The following is a 27,183-nucleotide window of genomic DNA, read 5'->3' as shown; positions in this document are numbered from 1 at the left end:
CCGCACCCCCGTTTTCCCCAGCAGAACCTCAAGAAGGAGGTGGGGACCTGCAATGCCTGTGTGTGAAGACCAGCACCGGAGTCCATCCCAAGCACATTGCCAGCATGGAGTTGATCCGGGCTGGACTCCACTGCCCCAACACCCAAATGATGTGAGTCCTCTCCCTTGCTTGTGCCCACCCTCTGCCTCCTCCACTTTTGCCCATGGCCCCCCTGCACCCCGCTCCACCTGTGTTCAAACCTAGAGGCCAAGGGGCTCACCTCCTTCTCTTTTCCCTGGCAGAGTCACACTGAAGAATGGAAAGAAAATTTGCCTGGACCCAAATACCTCCGTGTATAAGAAAATCATCAAGAATTTTATGAAAAGTAAACCACCAACTGACTAACTGTGCATTTACTGTATGATATGTTTTGCTTTGCTTTTTCATTTTCAATCTAACCGTGGGAAGTCTATGTCTTATCATCCTTCAAATTCTAAACAAATAAAATCAATCAAGTTGTGATATTTCTTAATAGAGCAAAGCATCATAATTGTGTATAAGAAAAAAAAAACACTCCAGAATTTTAAGAAAAAGTATATTTTGAAGGAAGGGTTGTTTTAATAAACACTGGTTTTGTTTGGTGCTATATGTTGGCTGAGGTATATTTGCATATTTACATGATTGCATTACTTCATAGCTACTTATTTATGTATTAATGTTATAATTAGCTTCATCAATAAATATTAATAGCACTTAAGCCTTCCTGGGTTGCTTTGTAAAAAAATTAATCAGACTCTGATTTTTATCCCCTTAAGATTTATACTCTTCCTCAGTATTAGAAATTAATAAAAATAAAACCAGAACCTCTACTACTTAACTAATTATATCTATATTTTCCAGAGAATTATATTAAAATATTTAACTCTTTATTGGTCCTCTGATAATGTTGACATTTCACAAAAGTGAAATGTTAAAGAACAGTTCTTGTACCCACATTGCTGTCTGCAATGAACCCGGCATTTGGCAAACCTACAGAATTGGTTCCTATTACATTCCATTTATATACCATGAGTGTTGCTCTGAGCAAGCAAATGTCTTTCATAGATATTTCCCCTCAGTATTCTCAGGTCCAGAAAAACCTTATTTTCAGTTTACCACATTGGAAATATTGTGATGATATGTTAAACAGCTGTGGGCACCTGCAGAGATGCAAGATTGTATTTTTGTTCACGCTTTAGGAAGACACTACTATTCTTTGTGGAGAAAGGAAGGTATTGCGAGATGGATGTGTTAGTTTCCTATTGCTTCTATAATCAATTACCACAAACTCAATGTCTTACCTAAGCAACACAGATTCATTATCTTATAGTTTAGAAGTCACAAGTCCAGATTGGGTCTTGTGAGATGACCGCAGTGTCCTCAGAGTTGCATTCCTTCTAAAAGCTCTAGGGGGAAATCCATTTCCTGGTCTTTCTCAGCTTCTAGAGGGGACCTTCAGTCCTCGGTTTATGACCCCTTATTCAGTCTTCAAACTACATCACTTCAACCTCTACTTCTCACACCCTGCCTGCCTTTTAAAAGCACCTGGTGATTAATCCAGGATGATATCGTATTTTATGATCCTTAACACATCTGAGAAGTTTTTGTTTTTTGTTTTTTTCATATAAGGTAATATCTCCACAGCTTCCAGGGATTACAGTACAGAAATCTCAGGAGGAGGGGTCATTATTCAGCCTACCATAATGGGCAAGAAGGCAGAATCTAATTGAGGCAGGAGAAAACTGGAGACCTTCACTCCTGAGCTAATGTCATTTCAACCTCACGTGCCAATGTTTGTATAGAGGAAGGAATCCAACTGTTACGAAAAACAGTTCAATCAAGTGGAGGGTGGAGGAGCAGGAGAGGCTTTAACAAACTACTTAAATAAACACTATAGAGCAGTGGTTCTCAACCTTTCTAATGCCGCGACCCTTTAATACAGTTCCTCATGTTGTGGTGACCCCAACCTTAAAATTATTGTCGTTGCTACTTCATAACTGTAATTTTGCTACTGTTATGAATCTTAATGTAAATATCTGTGTTTTCCGATGGTCTTAGGCGACCCTGCTAGCGGTTCTCAGCCTGTGGGTTGCGACCCAAGTCTGTGCCCCACTAGCTCTGGGTCTTAGTTTCCTCATCTATAAAATGGGAATATTGTGAATGTGTGATTTATAGATCACAGTAAGGATTAAATAGATGAAGTATGCAGACCTTGTGACCTAGTTCCTCATACATAATCTGTGCTTAAAAATTAGCAACTTTTTTTTTAAAGTATATTTTTATTGATTTCGGAGAGGAAGGGAGAGGGAATCATTGTTGGGGCTGTCCCCTGCATGCCTCCTATGGGGAATTGAGCCTGCAACCCCCTGTATGTGCCCTGACTGGGAACCGGTAACCTCTTGGTTGCATGGGTCAATGCTCAACTACTGAGCCACACTGGCTGGGCAAAAATTGGCAACTCTTAATTATTATGATTGCTCTCAATATTTCTCTTACTGCACCATTCCAGTAATGTTGGAGTGCTGAGTAAGTCATTTAAAGAGTTATTCTTGGTGATAGGTAGCAAAAATATTTGCAATGGCAATAAAATTTCCTCAAACCAAATGAATTTTGAGAGAGAACGCATTGAGGGTACAATATTTTTTGCTTAATTTCCTTTTACTGCACACTTAGTTGGAATCAATAATTAGTAGGTGTGACTCAAAGGGCCAAAGGACCAAAACAACTTTTGCAATGTCAACCAATGCTGGTGGTTTGTAAATATTCCCTTCAAAATTACCGACTAAAGAACACTTTTAAGCTGCCGCCTTTGTCAGCAATGGTATCGAGAGCTCTTTCCTGCTGAGAAATGGCCAAGTCTGGTGTAGTTTATTGTAGCTGTTTGCCATTTTAAATATTTATGGAGTGATAAAGGTTGAATATACTTAAACATTTTATTTTATTTATTTTTACTGACTTCAAGGCACTTCAGTCGGTTGTAAAATGTTCACAAACTAGGCACTTACTGCACAGTCAAGAAACCTATCAAAAACCAAAACCACAGCGGTTATTTTGCTCTTAGAAGTTGTTCCACATTTTTCTACTTTTTGGTTCCTCTCCCAACCACCCCTTCTAAGGTCTTTGTGGTAAAAAAAAAAAAGAAAGAAAGAAAGAAAGAAAGGTTTCCTCTTCCATGCATTGATGTTCAGTTGGTTTTAAAGATATATATACTTTTCTCTCAGTATAAAAGACAATGCATGCATGCTTGTTATAGATAACAGAAAAATGCAGAGGAAATAGGGAGGAAACTTTAAAAAACTAATTTCACTACTCAAAATGTTCTTTCCTTTTTTGAAAATATTAGTCATTTACTATTGTTGCAGAGTGGGAGAGAATTCCCCACACTATGCTTCTTTAGTTCTTATGACTGGACTAGTTATAAAATAAGAAATTGATACAAGACTACATCAACAGAAGAAAAAATAATTTAATATGTGTAAAGGAGATTCACCACTTAATGCTGACATCATAAAATGGGGCTCAAAGAAACGATTGAACTAGGACCTACCAATACTTTCTAAACAAAGAAACAAGATATTTTTGAGAAAATAAACAAGACAAACAAAGTGATCATTAGAAAGGAATTTAAGCACGTTTGGGGATTCATCGATGAGGAACGTGCACAAAGCTTGGGCATTACAAGGTTTATTTAAACACATTTTTTCAACCCTGGATTTTATACCTTTTATGATAAGGTTGCCTCTCAGTCCCTCAGGTGCAGGGAGAACACCTGTATAAATATTTATTTTCTGTTTTTGAGCACACAGAGGAGAGTCAGAGAGTTCTTCCTTCTCCTCTAGTGATTTTAGTTCAAATTAATCAATATGCCATTGTGGGATAGCTTAGGGCAGCCTGCCCTGGGCCTTGATAATATGATTATCAGGTGAACTGCTAATTTTCAATTAAATACCATTGTGACTAGTCATAAAGGAAACACTTGCTAATGACCTCATTGCGTTGACATTAGTTAGAAAGCATTTCTTGCCCCAGTTTGGGATAATAGAATAAGTTTTTCCCTGGACAGAGAAAGAATGTGGAACCCATTTATACATTTACTAGAGTCCTGGTGCACAAAATTTGTGCACTGAGCATGGGGGGTGTCCCTCACCCCAGCCTGCACCCTCTCCAATCTGGGACCACACAGCGATTGGCCCTAAACGGCAGTTGAACATCCCTCTCACAATCCAGGACTGCTGGCTCCCAACTTCTCGCCTCCCTGCCTGACTGATTGCTCCTAACCACTTCTGCCTGCCAGCCTGATCACCCCAAACCACTCCTCTACCAGCTTTATTGTCATCTAGCTGCTCCCCTGCCAGCCCCTGCCAGCCTGGTCACCCTTAACTGGTCCCCCCTGCTGGCCTGATCATCCATAACTACCCTCCACTGCTGGCCATCTTGTAGCAGCTATCTTTGACCACATGGGGGGTGGCCATCTTTGTGTGAGGGCATGAGGGTCAATTTGCATATTACCTCTTTATTATATAGGATAAGTACTGTGTATATATGTAGTCACTGTGTGTTTATATATGTATATATGTATGTGTATCTGTATTTATATACACACACCCCTAAAACAAGTTCACAATACTTATTCTTGCTTTGTGTAATGTGTTCTGATATTTTATTTTCTATATTCTTTTGTTCTACTTTGTCCACTTAAAAAAAATGTGGCCACAGGCCTATAAAGTGATTTCAGAACCCACTGCAGGATTATAACTCATACTTTGAAAACATAGCTCTAGTTCTTTGACTAAAAAGTCACGTTTTAACATTCTATGTTGGTTCCACACTCTAATTAGTGCTTCCCAAGATATGTAGGGCAGCACACGCAGGATGCTCAGGACCAGCAGGATAGTTAAGTCTCTTTGCCTGGAATCCACCTTCAATCTCAATCTTCCGGTCTGACCTAGAGTTGAAGTTCTGGAGACCCCATGAGGAGAGCTCTTAAAAGGAAGATGTAACACCAAGTAGGATGTTGTCTGGGTTGTTGAGAGGCTGTATCCTTTTTAGGGGTGAAGAACCTATTTTTTTCCAACGGCCATTTGGATATTTTTAACATCATTCACAGGCCATACAAAGTTATCAAATTAAAAATTAGCCTGCTATGTTTCGTCAAACATTTAATTAATTCATCCATAATGCCTTAGCAGGGCCAGACCAAATAAATGATTTCATTTATAAGGCCTGTAGGCCAGACAGTCCCTACCCAATCATTGGGGGCTCTTATTTATACTCACTGCCCACTCTGCTTCAGCCATTGCACATCCCAGTTTGGGAACTCATGCACACTGATTTGAGGATTGAAAATACATTGCTTTTTAGAAGGATTTGGAAACAACAAACACACTCAATAAATTTGTCATGTTTCTATAATTATTTATTCTTCACCTATAGCTCTTTTCCTTATCCCTGTAGTTTCTGGTTTTAGTCCAATGAAATTTTAATAAGGTAGTCTTGGGTCACATCTCAATTTTGACTCTGTGGGACCCTGAGTCTCCTAAGTTTCCTCATCTGCCAAACAAAGGCAGTACTGTCCTCCTCACAGGGCTTTGGAAAGGAATACCTCTCCCTGATAATAAATAGGACACAGTATGGGTCTGACTCAGAATTAAAACCCAATAAATATAAGTTACTTTTCTTCCCTTTCTTGGGAGTTTTATTCCCAGAGCACATATTTACAAACAATGGTGACCACAATCCTTGAGCTAATAAGCAATCCATTAAGAACACAGACAACAAGCCAGACCTTCCCCCTCCCTCCTCCTCCTCCTCCTCACGGAACCACAACCCAAAACTTGTGCTAATAACTACGTAGTTAAGAATCAAAAAAGTTTAACAGGATAGAAACAAGCTGTATTTTCCCTTCATAGTAACAGCTAAAAGAAAGTCAAATAACAAAACCACAATGCCTATCAACCAGCGTATCTGTAAGATACACAGGACTGCTGGCGATTTGGAGCCTGGCTTAATTGTCTACCTACTAAAGAAAACAAGGAAAAGAAATAAATTTCAGATGTAACATTGTCAAATATTTATTTAACTGCTGAATCAGGCACAACATGGGGGTTATGCTATTATTAGCTGCCTTGTGGTGAGAGGTAGTAAAAGTTGAAAGCAGAGCAGAGCAGATAACCAGTGATCAGCTTGAAATGATCACCTCTTACTTACCAGCTGTGTTTAGAGATTAAGTCTTCTGTTCTGCAGTAATTCTAGAGATAATGATAAGATCCATTGGGAGATAAGTAACAAAGCAATATACATATCTCCACAGAATATGATTAAACTGAGGTGTAATTATTTGTTTGTTTTCCATCTTTAGATCAGGGAATAGAGGTCATACCTATTAACCTCTCTTTATCCCCACTTCCAGAAAAATGACCGACAAAGAAGATGCTAAGTAAATGTCAAATATTAACTACATGAAAGAAAATAATATTGCAGTTAGCAGAGTGCTAGATAAGGTATCTAGTCAACAGAAGTTAGTTAAAGACTGTATTCCCAACTTCTGACCTTGTTAGGCTCAGAGACTGTGCCAAATTATTCATAGATATTATAAAACACTCATGGTATCTGTCCCATCGGTGACTTATATGATTTTTAGTTAGAGTCACACCTGTAATTATTAGGGAATCTGCTAAGAATTTTCCTTACCTGTCCATGTATCCACCAGTCACATTCATATGCCATCTGTGCTCACTAAGTGTATTTGATTATAGATACTCACATTTGACTTATAACAAACACATATATAAAATATACACAACCAAGCCATTCACCACTTCTACCATACCTTTATTACTTATCTCCCAATGGATATCATATATCTTTAATGTCCTCAACTATTTTAGAAATGTCAAGCAATGGACTAGTTCAGTTATACACTTGCAAAAACACCTCTTTGAAATAAGTATTATTTTAAATTCCCTGGCTTCAAGATTACCTGAATATATATAGACAGAGCCTAGAAAGAAAAAATAAAAATAAATAAGTTTCTGGCCAAAGATTGGGGAATAATGAACACTGGAAAATGCTGTTTACATTATGCTCAATATCAAGTTTTTATGATTAGTCATAATTTTCCTAGTTGAAATTTATTTCTTTATGTCATGTATGCTATTTTCTTTGGCAGTTTACATTTCAACTTCCTAATTTTTGTTTCCATAATATCGTAATGTCAAATGATGTTTCATCTCGAAAATAAATTTCTCATGTGGTGATTATTTCTAAGAAATTTTCTTCATTTCCTTATTCTTTTGTAATTTTGGCAATCCTGAATTTATTTTTGTAGACACTAGTATATAGTCACAATGCTATTTGCTTAGTGATTACCATTTCCAGAAAGTTTAGGAAACAATTTTAAGAAAATAGAGATGAAAAAATCATTTATAAAAAAAAATACTTTTAAAATCAATAAACATTTTTAAAAATTGCACAGAGCTAATATATCAAATGGTTCTCAGGATTAAGTGAATGATTTTAAATATTTGTAGGATGATCATATCATCAGATTATCATACCAAGAACAGAAAAATAAATAATCTAGCATTACATAAAAAAGTAGACAGGCTAAAGGAAGAATTTTATGGCAGAAATTGGACTTTATCCAACATACATCTTCTACTACACCTATCATGTTGCTTTACACTCACAAATAAAAATTTAAAAGGTATGGGATGAATAGCTATCATCCCCGCACTTCCTGCCCAGACCGTGTACCTTTCATTAGTTGGACTTTCCAGTCTACTATGAGGTAGATGGTTCATAAAGGCCAAACAAACTACCTCCATTTGTGGCAGTCAACCAGAATCTTCCTTGTGTTGTTCCTGACACGGCTCAAGTTCTGTTCGAAACCTCAGCATCTCTCTCAAGCCTTCTAGCTTTGAATATATCTGCAGTTCTCTCTTGTCTTCTTTGGATGTGCTGACAGACATTGGCCTCAGAACCCCCTAGGAACTTTGGTTCAGACTAATTTCTCTTGCTCCCTCAGGTAGAATACTCTTCTCCAGCTCTTAAAGACAATTCAAACTCTGACTCACCTGGGCTCCCCTGTGTCTGCCAAGAGGTTTTATTCATGCTGCGTGGTCAAAACAGGCAAAAGAAAATAAGGACATTTTAGGTTGCTGCAATCTGCCAAGGATGTCCTGACCTCAGGATACATTGTATGAAACAGTGTGACCTGAAACAATTTATTCATGCACTTTTTCAACAAACATTTGCTAAATGCTTAGTACAAGCCAGATACACATTGGCAATGGGTAATGCAAAAAGAAATGAGATCAGTTATCTCCCTTGAAGAGTACATGATCTAGCATGGGAGTGTGTAAACCAATGCTCCCCAACAACGTGGTCTGTATCCAAAGGCTAAGGAAACTGCTGGGATGGAGTTATGGGCTTTCTGATGGAGTTGACATTTGAAAAGGCTCCTGGGTGAGTGACAAGCAGGAGCCTCTGGTGACTGAGCCATCCCTATCCGTCTGCCCTATTTCTCTGCACTCCCTGCCTTAGAGTGAAACTTCAGGTTAAAAAATAAATAAACTACTTACTTTTGTTCTTGGGTCATACCATACTGCTTCCAGCTTTCATGCCTTTGCTTACTTGGTCCTCTTTTCTGGCATGTGTCCCCGACTCACTCCCCTTAGGTAACACCCTCCTCTAGAAAGTTTTCTCTGATAGCTGCTACCCTTCCTAGAAAGGGCATCTGATGCATCGCCCCCCTTCCTGGGCGCCTATAAAGTTCTGAACGCTGCTGAGCATCATTAACCTCCAGACAACCCGTATCTTTCTGTCCTACTTCCCATAGACTGTGAATTGGGAAGTGGCAAAGTTTGCCTTTTCCCTCTTTGTAGCCTAATTGAGAATCTTAGTTTTAGCTTATAAGTGGCAATAAATGTTGAAAGAATGAAAGGACAGATGGATTAAAAATAGAGTGAATAAAGCAGTTTGTCTTGGAACGTTATTTCTAGCAGAAGTGTGAAAGATGAATGGTGTTAAGCAAAACTATTTAAACTAGGCAGAACCTAGTTTAAAGGGTCTTTAAAAAACAAAGGGAAGAAAATCTGTCGGTCTATATAATTGAAAAGTCCATAAATAAGTCATAGCCACTTGCCATGCAATTTCCTCTGAGTGTCATTCCCAGGCAGGCTCTCCTCAAGTAATGACTTAATTGTAGGCCCATTTTTACCAGTTTATCAAAATCCAGGAAGAATTATCAACCTCTTTTTCGTTGTTTCAAGAAAAAACTCTAGGGACTATTTCTCATCGATAGGCACTTGCCCATCTCTGAATCAATAGCAGAGTTGTGGGGTGGGCCCCTATAGGAAGGAACTGGGGAATAAACCCCACAAACTTACAGGTAAATCTAGGGTGTGTTATTAAAGAAAGAGAAAGGAGGGGCAGTTATGCAATATCTGGGGAGACTTGAATAGAACCGTTGACTCTGTTCCCCATGTACACTCATGCCCTTGGCCTTTAGGGGTAGATTGAGCCAAAAGTTCAATGTCATGTTCAGAAATCTTCACTCTTCTCCCCGACAGAGCCAGTGTCATTAGGTAAATTTAGGGAAACAGATCTGCAAGTTGTGTGGGAATAAGCTCTAGGGGTAAAGCAGAGCTCCACTGCCCATTCCCACCTGCCAGTCTTCATGGCTCATTCTCAGGGTGCAGCAGTGTCTTAGCCTAAGTGCCCTCAAAAAAGCAGAGCTAGTCACCAGCCTGCCATGCAGGCAAATTCATTTGGGCAAATGTCCCCAATATGGGGACTGGAAAACTGGGGAGGAGTGAAGTAGAAAAGAGGGTGTGGGCAACTGCGGTTCAATCCTACTGGAGACACTCTGAGAAATCATGTAGAATGTCTGCCTAAAACATGAACAGAGAGGAAATGTTCACTGATTGCCTCCTGTTCCTTGTTGGGCAAGAGGTTTTCCATGGTAGTGACAGAGAAACTTTAGGGCAGGATGATACCTGGTACAGTTGAGGTGAGGGGCTTCAAGTTTACATTTGCATGAAGTTGGTGGATGTAGCAATGACAGGGCAAAACAGTGGATCTAGAAGATGCTATTATCTTGGATTGTACTAAATATCAACTCTGAAAGATTCATAATGATTACAGGGCAAAAAGAATTTAATCCCCAAAGTTTCCACTTTAATGATTCTTCCATTTCTTTAAGAGCCATTGCATGGATTCAAAGATTATGGTTAATTACCTGACGATCAACTCTTGCAAAAGTCATTGTCTTGTAGAAGCACTTGTTTGAGCAAGAGAGTAAGCACTAGATTACCCATCCCTGTGCTTATAAATATTTATACATTTTAGTTAATGGAGATCTAATGGATTCAAATGACATGTTAAAGAAACTAACAACAACTGAGAAGAAAACTTTTCTATTTCATTTTTGAAAACAAGTAACTTTGATGAAGCCATTCCCAGGAATTGAATCTACACAAATGATGGACAGGCTTCCTTTGATTTTCTGGAAGCTTCCATTCATAATTTGGAATTTGGAATTCCCTATGTATTCCTCATTTGCTTCAATTGAGGGTTGGGTCTGAAGACCATTACAGCAAACACTTCGTGTGTTTTTTTCAGTTACAAGAAATGGAGAGATTTAGATATAATGATTAATGCTGAAGACAAACTACTCATGCCTATGAAACATGATGAAATGTCCAAAAAGGAGAAGCATATATTTTGGATTGTTTGAAAAATGTGAACTCAACAAAAATTCAATTCCCTTTCTAGGAAGCTATGATGTAAATCATGAGTGTTCACTGATTTTTTTGGTAGTATTCTAAATTAATTGAGAAAGGGAAACATTTTTCAAAGTCGACTTTTCATTTTAAAATAATTTTAAATTTACAAAAGTTGAAAAGATAGTACAATTTCAGTGTAACCTTCTCCGAGTTGCCCATTGTGAACATTTTACATTACCATGGTACATTTGCCAAAGTTAAGAAACCAACAATGGCACTTACTATTAACAAAATTCCAAACTTTATTTGGATTTTACCATTTTTTTCCTACTTACTGTCCTTTTTCTGCTTCAGGATGCAGATATTTATCATGTCTCCATACTTTCTTCTGAACTGTGATAGCGTCTTAGTCTGTTCCTACTATCCATGACCTTGACAGTTTTGAAGAATACTAGCTATTTAATATTCCTCCACTTAGTTTTGAAGAATGTTGTTCTCATGGTTAGACTTGGTTTATGAACTTTTAGAAAAATATACCAAAGAGGTGATGTATCCTTCTCATTATCATATCGTACTAGTGGGTACATGATTTCCATCTGACATCACATTGATGATATTAACCTTCATCATGTAGTTAAGGGATGGGTATTTGTCAGACTTTTCCACAGAGTATACCATTGTAAGATAACTATTACTATGATCAGAAATGAACACTTTAAGAAAATCTAACAAGCTATAGGAATGCTACAGGAGAGAGCTGTACTGTTAGTAAAATAAAACAATGGAGATGTGTGACCATTTTGCCATGTTTGCATTTTAGAATAAGCAAATTTGAACCATTCAATCAAGCGAATAACAATTTTTTAAAATCATTTCTCTATGGAAGTTCTTACCCATATATCACAGAGTGTTTTCATCATAGCATAATGGTTAAATGTCATTGTCTCTGGTTTGGGGAATCAGGCTCAGTGTTCTGTGACCTTAGAAAAGTTACTTAACCTCTCTGTGCCTCAGTTCTTTATTTGTAACCTTACAGTCCCATAAAGAAAACAATAATAACTACTTCACAGGGAGGTTTGGAATATTGAATGAGTCAATATTTGTAAAACTGTTAGAAGACCACCTAGAATTTAGCACAAAGTATTTGTGCTGTGCGTTGGGATGAGTGTAGAGGTTAAGTAACTTGCCCATGGTCTGTGGCAATTAATAAGGGAAGTGGCCTCTTTCATAGTCATGCAATCTTGTAAGCTTCTGTAATTTGTCAGCTAATATGTTTGTCGAAAAAAAAAATTTTAGTGACCTGTTAAAGTTTGTTCCATAAAGAGAAGTTAGGAGGGATTAGAGGGGGAAAAAATCTCTTCATATCTTTCTGACTTTTATAAACTTTATAAAATGAGTTGGTATAAAACTTGCAATTAGAAAACAAGCCAAAAACCCCCACATCTTTTAAGTTTTAAAGAATGGCTTTTGTATTTCTGAGCCAGTTTCCCATCAAATTCCAGAAAATGATCCATAACAAGAGGAATAACCACACAAATTCTTGGTTACCCATGAGCTATCATATATTTTATAAGCCTTAAATTGTTCTCTTTTCCAATTGCTTAACACAAGTTTTTATGTCTCTTTCATTTACTTTGTTTTTCTCTCAGGACCATATTGATAAACACTAGAATTTTTTTAAAGTTAGTCATGCATTTTGTAAATCATTTTCAATAAATAAGATGGAGAGTCTTTTTAAAAATTATGTTTTATTGATTTCATAGAGGAAGGGAGTGAGAGATTGAAACATCAATGATGGGAGAGAATCATTGATTGGCTTCCCCCTGCCTGCCCCACACTGGGGAAGAAGCTCGTAACCCAGACATGTGCCCTTGACCAGAATCGAACCAGGCACTCTTCAGTCCGCAGGCCCACGCTCAATCCACTGAGCCAAACCAGTCAGGGCAAATGGAGAGTCTTTAATTCAAACTGCATTTTTGCAGATGAAATGACTGAAAGTGGGACTACAATAGAAATATATATATAGAAATATATATATCCAGATAAATGCATCTCTTGGTAGTATTCAGATGTGCCTTGCTTTTCAAATGCCTGGTTCAGAAAAGTTTAAATGTGAAAAGAAAAATTGAGCAGTGAACCTTTCATCAAGATTTTTTTTATTTCTTTATAGGATTCACACAGCCTGAGTTTCTATTTCAGCAAGCTGGGAGAAAATAAAAAAGACCTATTTCCAGTTTATTTAACAAACATTATAAGGCACTTAATCCATGCTGGCTCTTCACAGAGGACTCATTTCCCTTAACTGCATTAGAGAAGGCAAAGAAATATTTACCTTGTAAGTGACAGGTGGCTTCACTGCATACCCAGTGGCTGGTCATGGGGTGCAGACTCTTATCCACTAGGCTGGGCTGCCCGGAGCCCTGTCCCTGGACACGCATCACTGGGCCAGTGGCCATTCCTTTCTCCTCCCCTGCCTCCCGTTACACCATGCCTCCAAGAGGTCTGAATCCAACCTGGAGAATTACATCTAAATCTGCTGTACCTTGCAGAAACCTGTTTGGCTCAGTGGATAGAGCGTCAGCATGCGGACTCAAGGGTCCCGGGTTCAATTCTGGTCAAGGGCATGTACCTTGGTTGCGGGCACATCCCCAGTAGGGAATGTACAGGAGGCAATTGATTAATGTCTCTCTCTCATCGATGTTTCTTTCTATCCCTCTCTTCCTCTCTGTAAAAAATCAATAAAATATATATATTTTAAAAAATTAAATCCGCTGTATCTCATGTTGAATCAATGTTTTACTATTTGAGAATTAAAGACTGAAATTCCTGGTCAGAACACAGATGGGTCCATGTTTGTTTCTAGAGAAAGGGAGACCAACACTGAGTTCCTGTAGTAAATGAATCCCTGCTTCATCCCCACGCACCGGAGTGAGGCTGCAGCCAGTTTGTCCAAGGACAGACCAGAGAAGGTGGTGCGGTGAGCCTGCCGGACCAGCCCCTAGGAAGCTTCAGAGTGACCCTCAGTCTGGCATGCCAGAGTTCCAATCTGAACCCCTCCTGTGGGAAAGGAGATCTCCCAAAAATTTTGGAAGTTCCACCATTAAAGAGGGAACAAGAAGCTTCAGAAGGATACAGGACAGGTCATATTACAGCCTTCAATTGTCATTGAAATTAACACTGGAGTAAATTTTGACAGGGATCCTTCTTATCACCAGATGGAAAACAAAACAAAGGTATGCTAAGGGTGGTTTGAGAATATAAAACAAGGGAACAGGTAGAACATTCCTCTCTGGATCCTGTGATGACTGGGGTATTTTTTAACAGAGAGCAATAGATACAAACCCGAAATCTAGGGAGACAAGGAATGCATGTAAACACATATAGACAGCTAAGTAAGATGTCCCCCACGCCCCTCCTTCGTTCCCCCAGGTCTGTAACTAAAGCCACGGAGCTATCCCTCTAACGGTGTGTCACCTTTGAGGGAGGATCTCATGGACCCTCCTCCAGCCCCTCTCCACCCTGCGCACTGGGGTCACTGGGCACCCATGGTCCCCCTCCCAGACAGCACCTCCTGCAGGTCTGCAGGGCAGCGACTCACCCGCTTTGGGAATTTGGCCAGAAAGAGAGCATCATCCAGGGCGCTTAGTCATGTGTGAGGTCCAAGCCTCGGCTTCCCCCCCACACCCTACCCTGACACCCCTCAGGGGCGGCCACACCCTCGTCCTGACCAGGGAACCCGCATGCAAGTCCGGGAATTTCCAGGCCCTGGGGTTGCTCGCTTTCCGCCTCCAGCATGGATAAAAGGGGTTCGCCGGTCTTGGGGAGCCACAGGTCTCGCTCCACCAGCTCTCCCGCCACCAGCTCTCACACTCCAGACACCGCACTCAGCACCGATCCTCCGATCCTCCAAGCTCAGCCCCATGGCCCGCACCGCCGCCGCCGCCTCTGCGCCCCGCGCTCCCCGGCTCCTCCAGGCCGCGCTCCTGTTCCTGCTCCTGGTCGCCGCCTGCCGGCAAGCTGCAGGTGAGACTCCGCCCTGGGCGCCCCAGGAGGAGAAGGGGGGTGATGGGTGGTGGGCGCCCATGGGGGCATCCCGCTAACCGAGCCTGTGGTCCCCGCTAACCGAGCCTCTTGTCCCCGCAGCGGCGCCCGTGGACTCCGCAGCAGCGCCCGTGGCCAGAGAACTGCGCTGCCTGTGCTTGAAGAACTTGGATAAAATTTACCCCAAGTACATCCAGAGTGTGAAGGTGACCTCCCCTGGACCCTACTGCGACAAAACAGAAGTCATGTAAGTTCACCAAGCTCTGCTGCTGCCATCATCCTTGTCACCCCTACTGTCCCGATGCCCCCACCCTGGCCCTAGCCCGCCCTCCTTTCTCACCTGGGTTCTCCCTTCTGCCTGCAGAGCCACTCACAAGAATGGAGAGAAAATTTGCCTCAACCCCGCATCCCCCCCGGTTAAGATGATACTGGACAAGCTGTTAAAGAAGTGAGTTATGTGACCAGAGTCCTTTGGGACAGATGCTGGCATCTGCCTCCTGAAGACTGTATCAGGGTAGTCCAGGGTTAGCTGAAGGAGGGACAAGTCATTGTTTCACAATTAGATTTGCCATTTGGGTAATTAATCGACTTTGGTCCAGGAGGATATTTCCAGGGATGGAGAGCACTCCCTCTTTCCCTCTCCACCCCCATTTCGAGGAAGGTGGGTAAAGCACCCTTCATTAGAATTCTCATTGGGGTTGGGCAGTTATGCTAAAAAGCTTCTCACCTGTTAAACGCCCCTGCCCCACCCCTCCTTCCCCCAATTTTTTCTGTGCTTCAACCCTGAAAAGCAGAATCCTTGTTTCTCTGCATCACAGGCCCCAAATCTTAGTGAGTGGTGATGAACAGGGGCTTTGCAGAGCCACTGTATTGAGTACAAATCTGGGTTTGAAGACCTATTAGCCATATACCTCAAGGAAAATACTTTAGCTTCTCTAGGCTCAGTAAAACAGGGAAAACTAGCAGCTACTACTTGGGTTGTGCTCAAGTGTGACAGATGATCCCAGTTCACTCCCCTTGGCACTCACCCACCCAAGAGGTTCTGGCTGTGTGCAGTCAACAGTTCACCTTTTTAGGAATAAAATTCCTTACTTAGGAATGCAGAGGTGGTGGTGGTAAGGAGTTCAGACACCATCACCTCTGCTTCCTGAATAAGAGCTTCTAAGTGCCTAGAGGTCTCAGCCACAGTCTAGATGCAGGCACTTCAAGCAGGTCAGGAAAACTTGATTCAGAAGACTTGGGAACCTAGAGGGCAGGAGGAGAGTGCTGTGTGGCTGGCTTTTCTGGGCAGCTACTAAGGACACCTTTTTTCTCCTTATAGGAGCAGCTCCAACTGACCAGAGGAAGCAGGAAGCAGGATTGGTGACTCTGCCTGAAGCAGGCCCTGCCCTACAGCAATTAAAGAGGAAAAAAAGGAATCATCATCCCCCAGAGCCACCTCGACTGGACTTAACATGCTTGAGCATCTCTTAGGAGAATTCTTCTGCTTATTTATTTATTTATTGGTTGTTTTCAAATATTCTATGTTAATAGCTTACATGTGAAATCATTATGGATGTCATTGGCTCTACATAGGCCTTGCACTGTTATTTTTTATTGTTTATATGATGGCGAACCCTGGTTCACACCATTCTGATTCTTATTCAATTTGAAGGTAAAATGCTTGCAAATATTCTCTAAGTCATTAGAGTAGGATTTCTGAGGATCCCACAGCAGTGCCAGCTGCTATGATAGAGGATGGGGGGATCCAGGCAATAGTTAGTAAAGGAAGGGGGATGTATGTGTGCATCTATTTTTGTACGTATTTAAAAGAATGTCAGTTGTTATTTATTGGAACAATTTCACAGTACGTGGTCAGCATTTCTAATGTTGAAGCTTTAAGAACTGAATAGCCCTTGGACATATCATGTCTTTCATGTAAGGCATAATGCCTTGTTTAGTGTCAATTATGCAAAGTTTGTGTCTTAAGACAAAGAGATTTAAGTATTTATCGATGGTTTTGCAAAAAAAAAAAAAAGAACATGAAAATAAAATATGTCAAAATAAATGGTGCTTGTTTTATTTTTTGGGGGGAAAAGCAACCATCTTTACTGGGTAATCTGATAATTTACAAAATCCCCCATCCCTCCATATTCAACTGGCTACACATATAAATCAAACTATAGGTTATGCTTAACTTCATCTAGTGATAGCTATCATTCCCCTTGGCTCTCACCTATCCAAGCATGTAGTTTTCCAACTGTGGACCAACCCCTCCCCTCTTAGTCATATGTTTTTATTGATTTTAGAAAGAGAGGAGGAGCCGAAAAACAGTTTGGCAGACTGAGAGGTCCCGGGTTCAATTCCGGTCAAGGGCATGTACCTTGGTTGCAGGCACATCCCCGGTAGGGGTGTGCAAGAGGCAGCTGATTGATGATTCTCTCTCATAGATGTTTCTAACTCTCTATCCCTCTCTCTTCCTCTCTGTAAAAAATCAATAAAATATATTTTAAAAAAAGAAAAAAGAAAGAGAAGGAAAAGAGAGAGAGAGAGAGAGAGAGAGAGGCAGTAATGCCCTGATCAGGGACCAGGGACTGAACTCCCAACCTGGGTATGTGCCTGGACCAGGAATTTAACCAACAACCCTTTAGTGCACAGGAGGACATTCAGCCAACTGATTCACATGCAGCAGGGCTACTGCTATGTTGTTGTTCTTTTTTTTAATAAGGAGCTCCTTGCTACCTACTCAAGTTTACCTCCTCCTTAGAAGATTTACATTTTTATAGTTATCTTAACAAGGACTCCCATTGCATTGTTTTTGATGAATGGGTTTCCAAAGGATTATTGACATTTTAATGAAGCTGGCTGTGAAATGGTGGTAAATCATTTTTTTTTTTTTTCCCAACACTGAAATAATTTGATTCTTCAGTGGAAGCGGAAAAAGTGAATGGCTGAACACTTCACCTAGGAAAAGATCTAATTGATAGTTGGGTTAGAATTTTTAAAATGTGTTTTATTGATTTTTAGAGAGAGAGGAAGGGAGAGGGATAGAGAAATAGAAACATCCCTGACAGGGAATCAAACTGGTGACCTCTTGGTTTCCGGATCAGTGTTCCGCTGCTGAGTTACAAGCCAGGTGGGTGTGATTTCTTTTTTTAAGGAGTTAATACATTTTATATTTTTAAAATCTTTATTGTTGAAAGTATTATATATGTCCCCCTTTTTACCCTATTGACCCCTTCTAGCCTGCCCCCTCTTCCCACCCCAGGCCTTCATTATCTTATTGTCTGTGTTCACAGGATAAGCATTTTTGCATACAAGTACTTTGGTTGATCTCATCCCTCCACCCACCTACCCCTCACATTCCCCCTAAGATTCCACAATCTGTTCCATGTTTCTATGTCTCTGGACTATTTTGTTTAACAGTGTACTTTGTTCATTACACTCCACATATGAGTGAGATCATGTTACTTCTCTGACTGGCTTATTTCGCTTAGCATAACACTCTCCAGGTCATTTATAAGGAACTATGAGTGAGTTGAATGTTTTTCTAATCCAAGTAGCATGGTTTAAGTAGCATGGTTTAAGATTTGAGTGCATTATAAGTAGCATGGTTTAAAATTTGAGTGCATTATTTCCTACTTTTCCTAGTGTAATTTCTATGGAACCTGATGGATTGCTTGACTTGAGAAAGTCCTCTGGAATTTGGTTTTCAGTAATGCCCCAGGTTGACAGCAGCACTCCAGGTTTCTAAGTCAAACAAAATTGTCATATCAAGGGAGAAAAGATCCCTATAATCTAAAAGAAACCACACTCCAAACCCTAAAAGCAGGAATATTTGTGAATGTGTGGGGTGTATGCTTGTCGTTGATTCAGGGCTTGTTCAGTAAATTTTGAGACCTGTGGAAAAAGCCTTTACCAGAAGCAAGAAGCAGCCTGAATACTTGAGGTCAAGTGACCAGATTTTAACATTGGTAAAGAAGGACACCATTGGCGGGGGGGGGGGGGGGGGGGGGACGACACGACGACGACGACGACGACGACGACGACGACACACACCATCTATCAGCCAAGGAGAGAGGCTTCAAGCAAATCCATTACTTTCAGCTGTAAGAATTAACCTTGCCAATACCTTGATTTTGGACTTCTACCCTTCAGAATTGTGAGGCAAAACTTTCTGTTTTTAAGCCACCCAATCTGTGGTACTTTGCTATGGCAGCCCTAGGAAACTAATATAAGTTCTTTGGTGTTTGATTTGTTAATGCAAAAAGAAAAAAAAAATGTGGTCAGTATGGAATAATTAAGGTCACCTATAAATCTTAAGGGGGAAAAAAATTGAAGCTCATAGTTCCCGATTAGGTAATTTAATTTCAAACTCATTGAAACTGCTTCCTTCAAATAAAAAGTAAACTGTTCTTAGGAGAACAAGGGTTATTGTAGTTTGAACTTTAGTTTCTTTGTAAGTTATCTATACTGTAAGTATAGTGAGAGCTTGGCCGATTCTATTATAACCTTGAGTAGGATTATGCAAATAAGCATAAGAGACATAAGCAAATACTTGCTGAACAACAACAACAAAAAAGCATCTTAATTTCCTACTTTGTACAAATATAACCTTTGAAAAGAGATGTAGACAGTTTTGTGATTCCATTCTGTAAATCACCACTAACTGCAATTGGAACTGAACCTTTGCAATAACAGTTTCACCACCCTCAGGAAATAAAAGGTTCACTTTTCTATTCAACAAATTCACCTCATCCTGTCCCAAACCCCAAATTAAACAAAACCTGAAAAACAAAGCCAGCTTCCTTTTTGGCTCACAGAGATGAACATGCTCTTTTCACTCTTCAATGGGCAGAAAGAATGCAAGGACAACAAAAAATTCTCAGAGTACATAAAAGAGGGCTGTAGTGTTGATTTCACCATTCAGACAGGGATCAAGGTCAAACACATGCATGGCTGTTGAGAGCTCATGGGCAGTCATGCTTCTGGCTGTTCTTGCTCTGGCTATCTTTGGTAAGCCAACCATGCCTTTGTCTTTTCCTTTTAGGCACTAGAAAATTTCAACAACAAAAAAGATTCCCCATCTAATGAGATTGTATTTAGCATTAGGCAAAATGTAGGAACTAAAATTAATATCCAAGCAAACATATATTTAGATTGCAGTGTCAAAATATTTTTTAATTAATTTTTAAAAATCTTTTTAACTTCCTAGGAATATCTGATTGTAATTGTCTATAATTTTGTTATTGGAGATTACATCAAGAACATTACTGCAAATAGGTTTAGGGTGTTTATTTTAATGATGGTAGGCAGATATAAATCATTGTCTTCAACTGATAGAATTCACACAAAGTCTGTATATTTACATCTTTTCATAAAAGGAAATTAACTTTACCATTAAATAAATTCATATTGACCATATATACTTTTAAGCAATGAATTATTGATCTAGTGTTTGAGATCAGTTTCTCAAACACAGTAAATGTTCAATAAATGTTCATTGGTCAATAATAGAAGAGCAGATGATTAGATTTGTGTGATTGCCTCTTTAAATATTTCTATCAGTACTTATTCTGTGTTGAGTGTCCTGCTGTGCTGATTTCAAATTTCAGATAAAGAATTAAGCATCATGGTTGTCTTTGTTCTTACTCAGGGTTTTGCTATTCTTTTCTCATACAGCTGATCCCTGTGAGAGCCAAGAGTTGTGATGTCAGTGAATCCAAATACATTCTGACTTTATTTCTCCCAAATTTATTACAAATGTTCAGTTGATACTTGAAGGTGCAGAAAAGAGGTTATGTAAGTAAGGAAGATATGGGGCAGAATGGAAGCCTCTAGATCTTCCACAACTGCCTTTTTTTCCTTGTGATGAGAATTCTCAAGGTCTACTCTTTTAACTTTATATATATATATATATATATATATATATATATATATATATATATATATATATATATAATATTGCATGGTGGAGCAGCTATCCTTTTGAGTTAGTATATTTGTTTTCTTTAGATATATTCCCAGAAGTGGAATTACTAGATTATATGTAGTTTTATTTTTTAATATTTTGAAGAATCAGGGTGCTTCTTTCCCATAGTGACTATACCAACAGATCACAAGGGTTCCCTTTTCTCCACATCCTCACCACATTTGCAATCTCTCATCTTTTGGATGATAACCATTCTAACAGGTGTGAAGGCTTAGCTCATTGTGGTTTTGATCTGCATTTCCCTAATGACAAGTGAAGTTGGGCATCTTTTCTTGTCTGTTGACCATGTGTTTATCTTCTTTGGGGGAAAATGTCTGTTTGGGTCTTTTGTAGTACTGTGTTTTTTAAGTTGGCATTTGCTTACAAATATACTAAATTGAGAATATTATAGATGACCAGACTCTGAGCATTATCTCTATATAGTTTGGGAAGGTAATTGTTCAGTGTTTATGCTCTCATTTCTAAAACCATCATGTATTCTCTCCAAAAATAAAGGGCTTTCAAATGGGAACATGATTAGGGTAAGACTTATTCTGAGCGGACTTTGAAGTCAATGAGCATGTACAATAAGCAGAAATACATGGTCCTCTGTAAGGGTACATGGATAATTCTTAATTGTCTGACAATCTCTTTACTATACACTGACATACACAATAAGATCAATATGGTCTAATGGCTCTGGAGATTGACTTGAAACCTTTCTGAAGCCGATAAATATAGAGCTTAGAGGCTGTGGGAAACACTTCTGCATTTTACTGAAACTTTTTTTATTGTAACTATATCATACATACCGTGTGAGTTGTTTATTGCTAGGACCACATTACCATGATTTAGTAACTTAAAATAAATCTGTTTATTATCGCACTGCTTTGTAGGTCAACAGTCCATGTGGCTGGACTGTTAGCTAACAGTTCTATCACATCACATAATTATTGTTTTGTTTGTTTGTTTTGTGATAAGAATTCTTAGGATTTCATAAGGGGCTAAAGTCAAGGTGTCAGCAGGGCTGAAGTCCCATCTGGAGGCTCTGGGGAATAATCCACTTTCAAGATTATTTATGTTGTTGACTAAATTCAGTTATTTGCAGTTACAGAACTAAGTATCCATATTCTTGGCTCAGGGTTGCTTTCCGTTCCTAGAAGCTGCTTTTGAATTTGTCTCTTGAATTTATCTCACACCTCAAATCTCTCTCACTATCTCTTCTGCTATAAGCAGAAACAATCTCCTGCTTTTAGGGACCATACATTAGGCCCACCTGAATAATCATTCTTTGGTTTAATTTATTCAACTGATTAGTAACCTAAACTACATCTTCAAAATCCCGTTTGCCATGTAATGTGACATAGTCATGGATTTGATATCTAATCACGTCCACATTCCTGGAGATTAAGGAAAGAAACTAGGTGGACCTTCTTAAGAGTCTACTTAAGCACACATGAAAAAGAGTGTATGAATAGATATCTGTACAGTTTAAACATCTGCTCACTTGTTACTCAGGCCAAAATCTAGAACATAATTAGTACATCAGGAAGCTCCACATGTGATACTCCTGTTATGGGTTGAATTGGGTCTTCCAAAAAATTTTATGTTGAAGTTCCAGCCTTCAATACGGAGAATGTGACTGTTTCTACTACATCTGCTGTGGGGATAATAACAGAATCTACTTCATAAGATTGATGTGGAGATTAAACAATTTAATGTATAAAAGTATTTAAGGTGCCAGCATATATGGTATAGAAAAAAAAAGTGATATATATACAGCCTACCTGAAAGGAGAAAAAGGATGAGCTTTAACGATAATACTAACAAGAATAATAACACTAATATAAATAACAAATAATCACTGCCATTTGCTAAAACTTACTATATGTGCCTTTCTTAGCACTTTACATATATCTGTTATAGCATCCTTGTTAGTGGTATAAGGATGGCTACTATTTTTCTTCTTATTTCACAGAGGCAGAAACTGAGTCTCAGAGAGGGTAAGTAATGCCACCAAAGTGCACACACACATACACACACTTGAGTGAAGAGAAAGAAATAACCAGTTTTTAGATTGAAAGAGTCAATATTATACATATATCAATTTTGCCAGAATTAATCTATAAATTATATTAACCTATTAATCTACACACATTATATTAATCTATAAATATAACTTCAATAATAGACAAGTAGGTTCATTTTCTTTGGAATTAGGCAAATTGATTCCAAAGTTCACATGGAAAACAAACTTGAGAAGAAGCCATGAAATCATCACCAGCAGGTGTTGAAGACTATAAAGACATAGAAATTTTATGTTAAAAATTTTATTATTTAAAAAAGTTTTAATTTCTTTCTGTAGAACTTATGCTACAATTTCACCTTTTCAATATTAAGGCCGTAAAAATTTTGATGCCATCCTTAAATATTCACCTATATATCTAGGAACACTGCTGCCTTTTTAATTTTTTTTTATTTAGATAACATTGATTTATAACATTCTATAAGTTTCTAATGAACTACATAAGTAACTAAATTCACAAGAGAGTAAATATATGCTAAAGAAGGCATTTAAAAACTATGGGGGAAAGGAATAAGCAAATAAATGGAGTTGGAACAAATAGTTAACCATCTGAGAAAAAGCTGAAGCTGAATCTGATGGCTGAAACATCTCAATTTGAAAAAAAAAGTTTTGGAATGGGAAAGTATTATGGAAACAAAAAAATAGATACTATTAATAAATAATGTAATGAATTAACTATACTGAAAAATAATACTGTTCATGGGAAACACAACTGAAAAAAATACAAATGGAAAGTACAAAATAAATATTTTGCAATTTATTTTGTATAAAAATATTTGTTTTATGTATAAATATTATAAATAAATGATAATACAAATAATCTATAGAAAAATTTCCTAGAAAGTAAAATATAAAGGGCTACTAAAAAAAAAAAGAATCCCAGTGTCACTCTTTAGAGAAATATAAACTCAAACAATGAAATATTAGTTTTCATTTATCAGGCTGGTAAAGATAAAAAAAAAAAATTGACATACTACATTATCACCGTATTTTCCGACGTATAAGACGACTTTTGAAAAGAAAAAAAGTCAACCAAAAATCGGGGGTCGTCTTATACGCCGAGTATGTCCCGAAAATCGTCTGGATATGCCGCTAAAGGAATTTTCCAACTCGATCCTGCACCAATCACTGCAAGGCTGCTCGGACCACCTCTCTAACTCAGCCAATCCAAGCAGGCTTTTTATGCATGCAAATTATACATGTTCTGTACCCGAAGCTACCCTGTGTTCTAGTAAAAAGCCTGCTCAGATCGGCCAGAGTCAGAGAGGCAGTCTATTAAAAAAAAGAACTGTTTCAAGGTAGGGTCTTTAAGTAGGTAATTAAGGTTAAATGAGGTCATAAGAGTGGGGATTAATTCAATATGACTGGTGCCCTTTTAAGGAGAGGGAAAGCCCAGCTGGCATGGCTCAGTGGTTGAGCGTAGACTTATGAACCAGGTTTGGTTCCCTGTTGGGGCACATGTCTGGATTGCAGACTCAATCCTGGTATGTTGTGTGCAGAAGGCAGCTGACCGGTGATTTTCTCTCATCAGTGATGTCTCTATCTCTCTATCCCTTTCCCTTCCTCTCTGAAATCAATTAAAATACATACTTTTTTAAATGAAGAGGGAGAGATATCAGGAATGTGTACATACAGAGAAAAGGCCCTTTGAGGACACAATTAGGAGATGGCCATCTGAAAGTTAAGGTGAGAGGCCTCAAAAAACAAACAAACAACAACAACAAGATAACACCAACCCAAACCTGTCAATATCTTGATTTTAGATTTCTACTAGACTCCATAACTGGGAGAAAACAAATTTCTGTTTTTTAAGACATCCAGCCAATGTTATATTGCTATGTATAGCAAACTAATACAATTCTTAAATCATATACTCACCCCACTCCAAGAAGTAACTATCTCTTTAACTGTGGTATTTCTTGCTTTTAAAAAATTGTTTTAATACCAGTGTATAATACTCAAAAAGATTATTATTTATTTTGTCTGTGCTATGGAATGAATGTGTTCATATGTTGAAATTCTAATTTACCTGATGTAATGATACGGTACAAAATTATTTTATCCAATCCACTATTGATGCACATTTAGGTCCTTTCTAGATTTTTACCCTTATCAACATTTTGTGTATGTCTCATGGTACATGTATATAATAGTATATCTAGGAATTATTTGCTGGCCTTGAGATGTGCACATCTTCAATCTTGCTAGGTAATCCCATACTATTACAAAGTAATTGTACTAACTGACACTCTTTGAACATTTAATAATCTGTTTCTTCACATACTGACCAATAACTGGTCTTATCAACCTGATTGGTATGAATTGGTATCTTTTATTTTTTTTAATTTTCATTCTCTATTATTAATGAAGTGGAAAGATTTTCATATATTTATGAGCATTTGTGTTCCCTTTTTTTGTGAAATTACTATTAATTTCTTTGCTTTTTTTCCTTGGGTACTATCCTTTCCCCAATGCCTCACATTTGTTTTGTTTTGTTTGCATAGTTCGATATTAACTCCTTGTCAGATTTATTGATTAGAAAGCTCATTTTCCAATTTGCTGCTCATATTTTTATTCTTGGTATGGTATTTTCTTATTAACATAAGTTTGCATTTTTAATATAGGTAAATTTAGCAATATGATCTTTTCTGACTAGCAGTTTCAGTGTCTTGTTTCAAAAAAAACTTTCACAGAGTTTATAAGAATAAACTTCTCTTTTGTCTTCTAAAAAGTTTACAGTTGTTTTTTTTTCCTTTTGTATTTAAAAATTTAACCCAATCTCTGAGCCAAACCAACCAGGGCAAGAGTCACTTTTCTTTTCTTGGACATTTGCTCTTCCAGATAAATCTTAAAGCAGCTTGCAAATCTGCACTGATTATATTATAATTTTGAGTGGATTTTCTTTGAAATTGTAGATTAATTTGTGAATTATTAACATCTTTATGATTCTGAGTTTTTAAGAATACAGAATAGCTCCAAACTTACTGAGGCCTTCTATAGTGTCTTCAAAGTTTTATAATTTTTTCTACAAAAAGCTCTTATACCTTTTTATTATTAAAATCTTATTTCTAGTCTCTTCATATTATTTGATAATATTGTAAACAATAACTTTATAAAATCTTACATTCCAGCTGTAGTGTTGAGAAATAAAAATTTTTATTGCTTTTGTAACCACAAACTCTTCACATCTCCAGGGAATAATGGCAGTTTAGTTTCCCTTTTTTTTTGAAAACCTTTTACTTTTATTCATTTTTCTAACTTGACTGAGATGGCTGTGGTGGTAGTAGGCACTCTTATTTTGTTTCTGCATTCGAAGGGAATACTTTCAAGTTTCCACCATTATCCGTGATGTTTTGTGGCTATCCTTGTACAGGTTATTTGATAAGGACTTATTATTATGCTATTTGCATTATATTTTCTCAAAATTGAATATTAAATTGTGTTATACCCCATCTCAGAGTATAAGAAAGATGATCTGTTCCTGTAATGAATATGAAAAGAGTGGAGCTTTGTGGATCTGTAAAGTGTAGAACAAAACTACATTCTGAACCCCTGTAGAATTCATTTAAATAAGCAATTGATGGCCACCCTGTCTCAGTTATAAAAAAGGCTTACTAAAAGCCTAAAAACTAACAAAATTAGCAAAAATATAATTATAAAATACATAGTAGGTAGTTGATAACTGGCAGCCTGTAAGATGTTATACTTATGTAGATTTTTCAGAGTCTAACACTGTATCTGGTACATCTTAAAACCAATAAATATTTGCTGATTGATATCTAAAAAGTCTCTTAGAAAAAAATGTTATTCTTTTTGTTGATTAAAAATAATTTAGTTGTACATACTGATGTGACTAAAAGTTATTTTCTAATAATATGATTAGCATATTTTGAGAAAACCATGTGTTCATTTTAAACATATGTATTAACTGTTACAGAAATTCTAATGAATAAATTTAAAGCATTATTAAGTACAGTTATTATTTAACCAAAATACTCTTTTCTTTTCAGAGTCACATTGAAAGATGGGAAATTAATTTGTTTGGATCCTAAGGCTGAATGGGTGATGACTATTATAAAAAAGATTATGTGCAGGTATAATTAATACCAGAGATTCTCACATTCACATTCATGCTCTCTATTTTATTTTATTTTTTAAATATATATTTTATTGATATTTTTACAGAGAGGAAGGGAGAGGAATAGAGAGTTAGAAACATCGGTGAGAGAGAAACATCGACCAGCTGCCTCTTGCACACCCCCTACTGGGGATATGCCCACAACCAAGGTACATGCCCTTGACCGGAATCGAACCGGGGACCCTTGAGTCCGCAGGCCAATGCTCTATCCACTGAGCCAAA

General features: G+C 38.0%; 1 protein-coding gene across 2 annotated transcripts; it reads left to right on the top strand.

Annotated features, from left to right (window-relative positions):
* Positions 1-14,579: 14,579 nt before the first annotated feature.
* On the top strand, positions 14,580-16,785 carry LOC311623380 (growth-regulated protein homolog gamma-like). 2 transcript variants are annotated; one of them, XM_084885374.1, is made up of 4 exons: positions 14,580-14,769; positions 14,890-15,034; positions 15,152-15,235; positions 16,109-16,785. In XM_084885374.1, the coding sequence occupies exons 1-4, from the start codon at positions 14,667-14,669 to the stop codon at positions 16,122-16,124; spliced, it is 348 nt and encodes a 115-aa protein (XP_084741500.1). In that variant the 5' UTR covers positions 14,580-14,666; the 3' UTR covers positions 16,125-16,785. The 2 variants fall into 2 exon arrangements, with proteins under 2 accessions (XP_084741500.1, XP_084741501.1); XM_084885375.1 differs by lacking the exon at positions 15,152-15,235 and having other exon boundaries at positions 14,585-14,769.
* The last annotated feature ends 10,398 nt before the right edge of the window (positions 16,786-27,183 follow it).

Source organism: Pipistrellus hanaki, assembly GCF_964339955.1.
Source record: "Pipistrellus hanaki genome assembly, chromosome: 1".
Lineage (NCBI taxonomy): Eukaryota > Metazoa > Chordata > Mammalia > Chiroptera > Vespertilionidae > Pipistrellus > Pipistrellus hanaki.
This window is presented reverse-complemented; position numbering and strand designations above follow the sequence as displayed.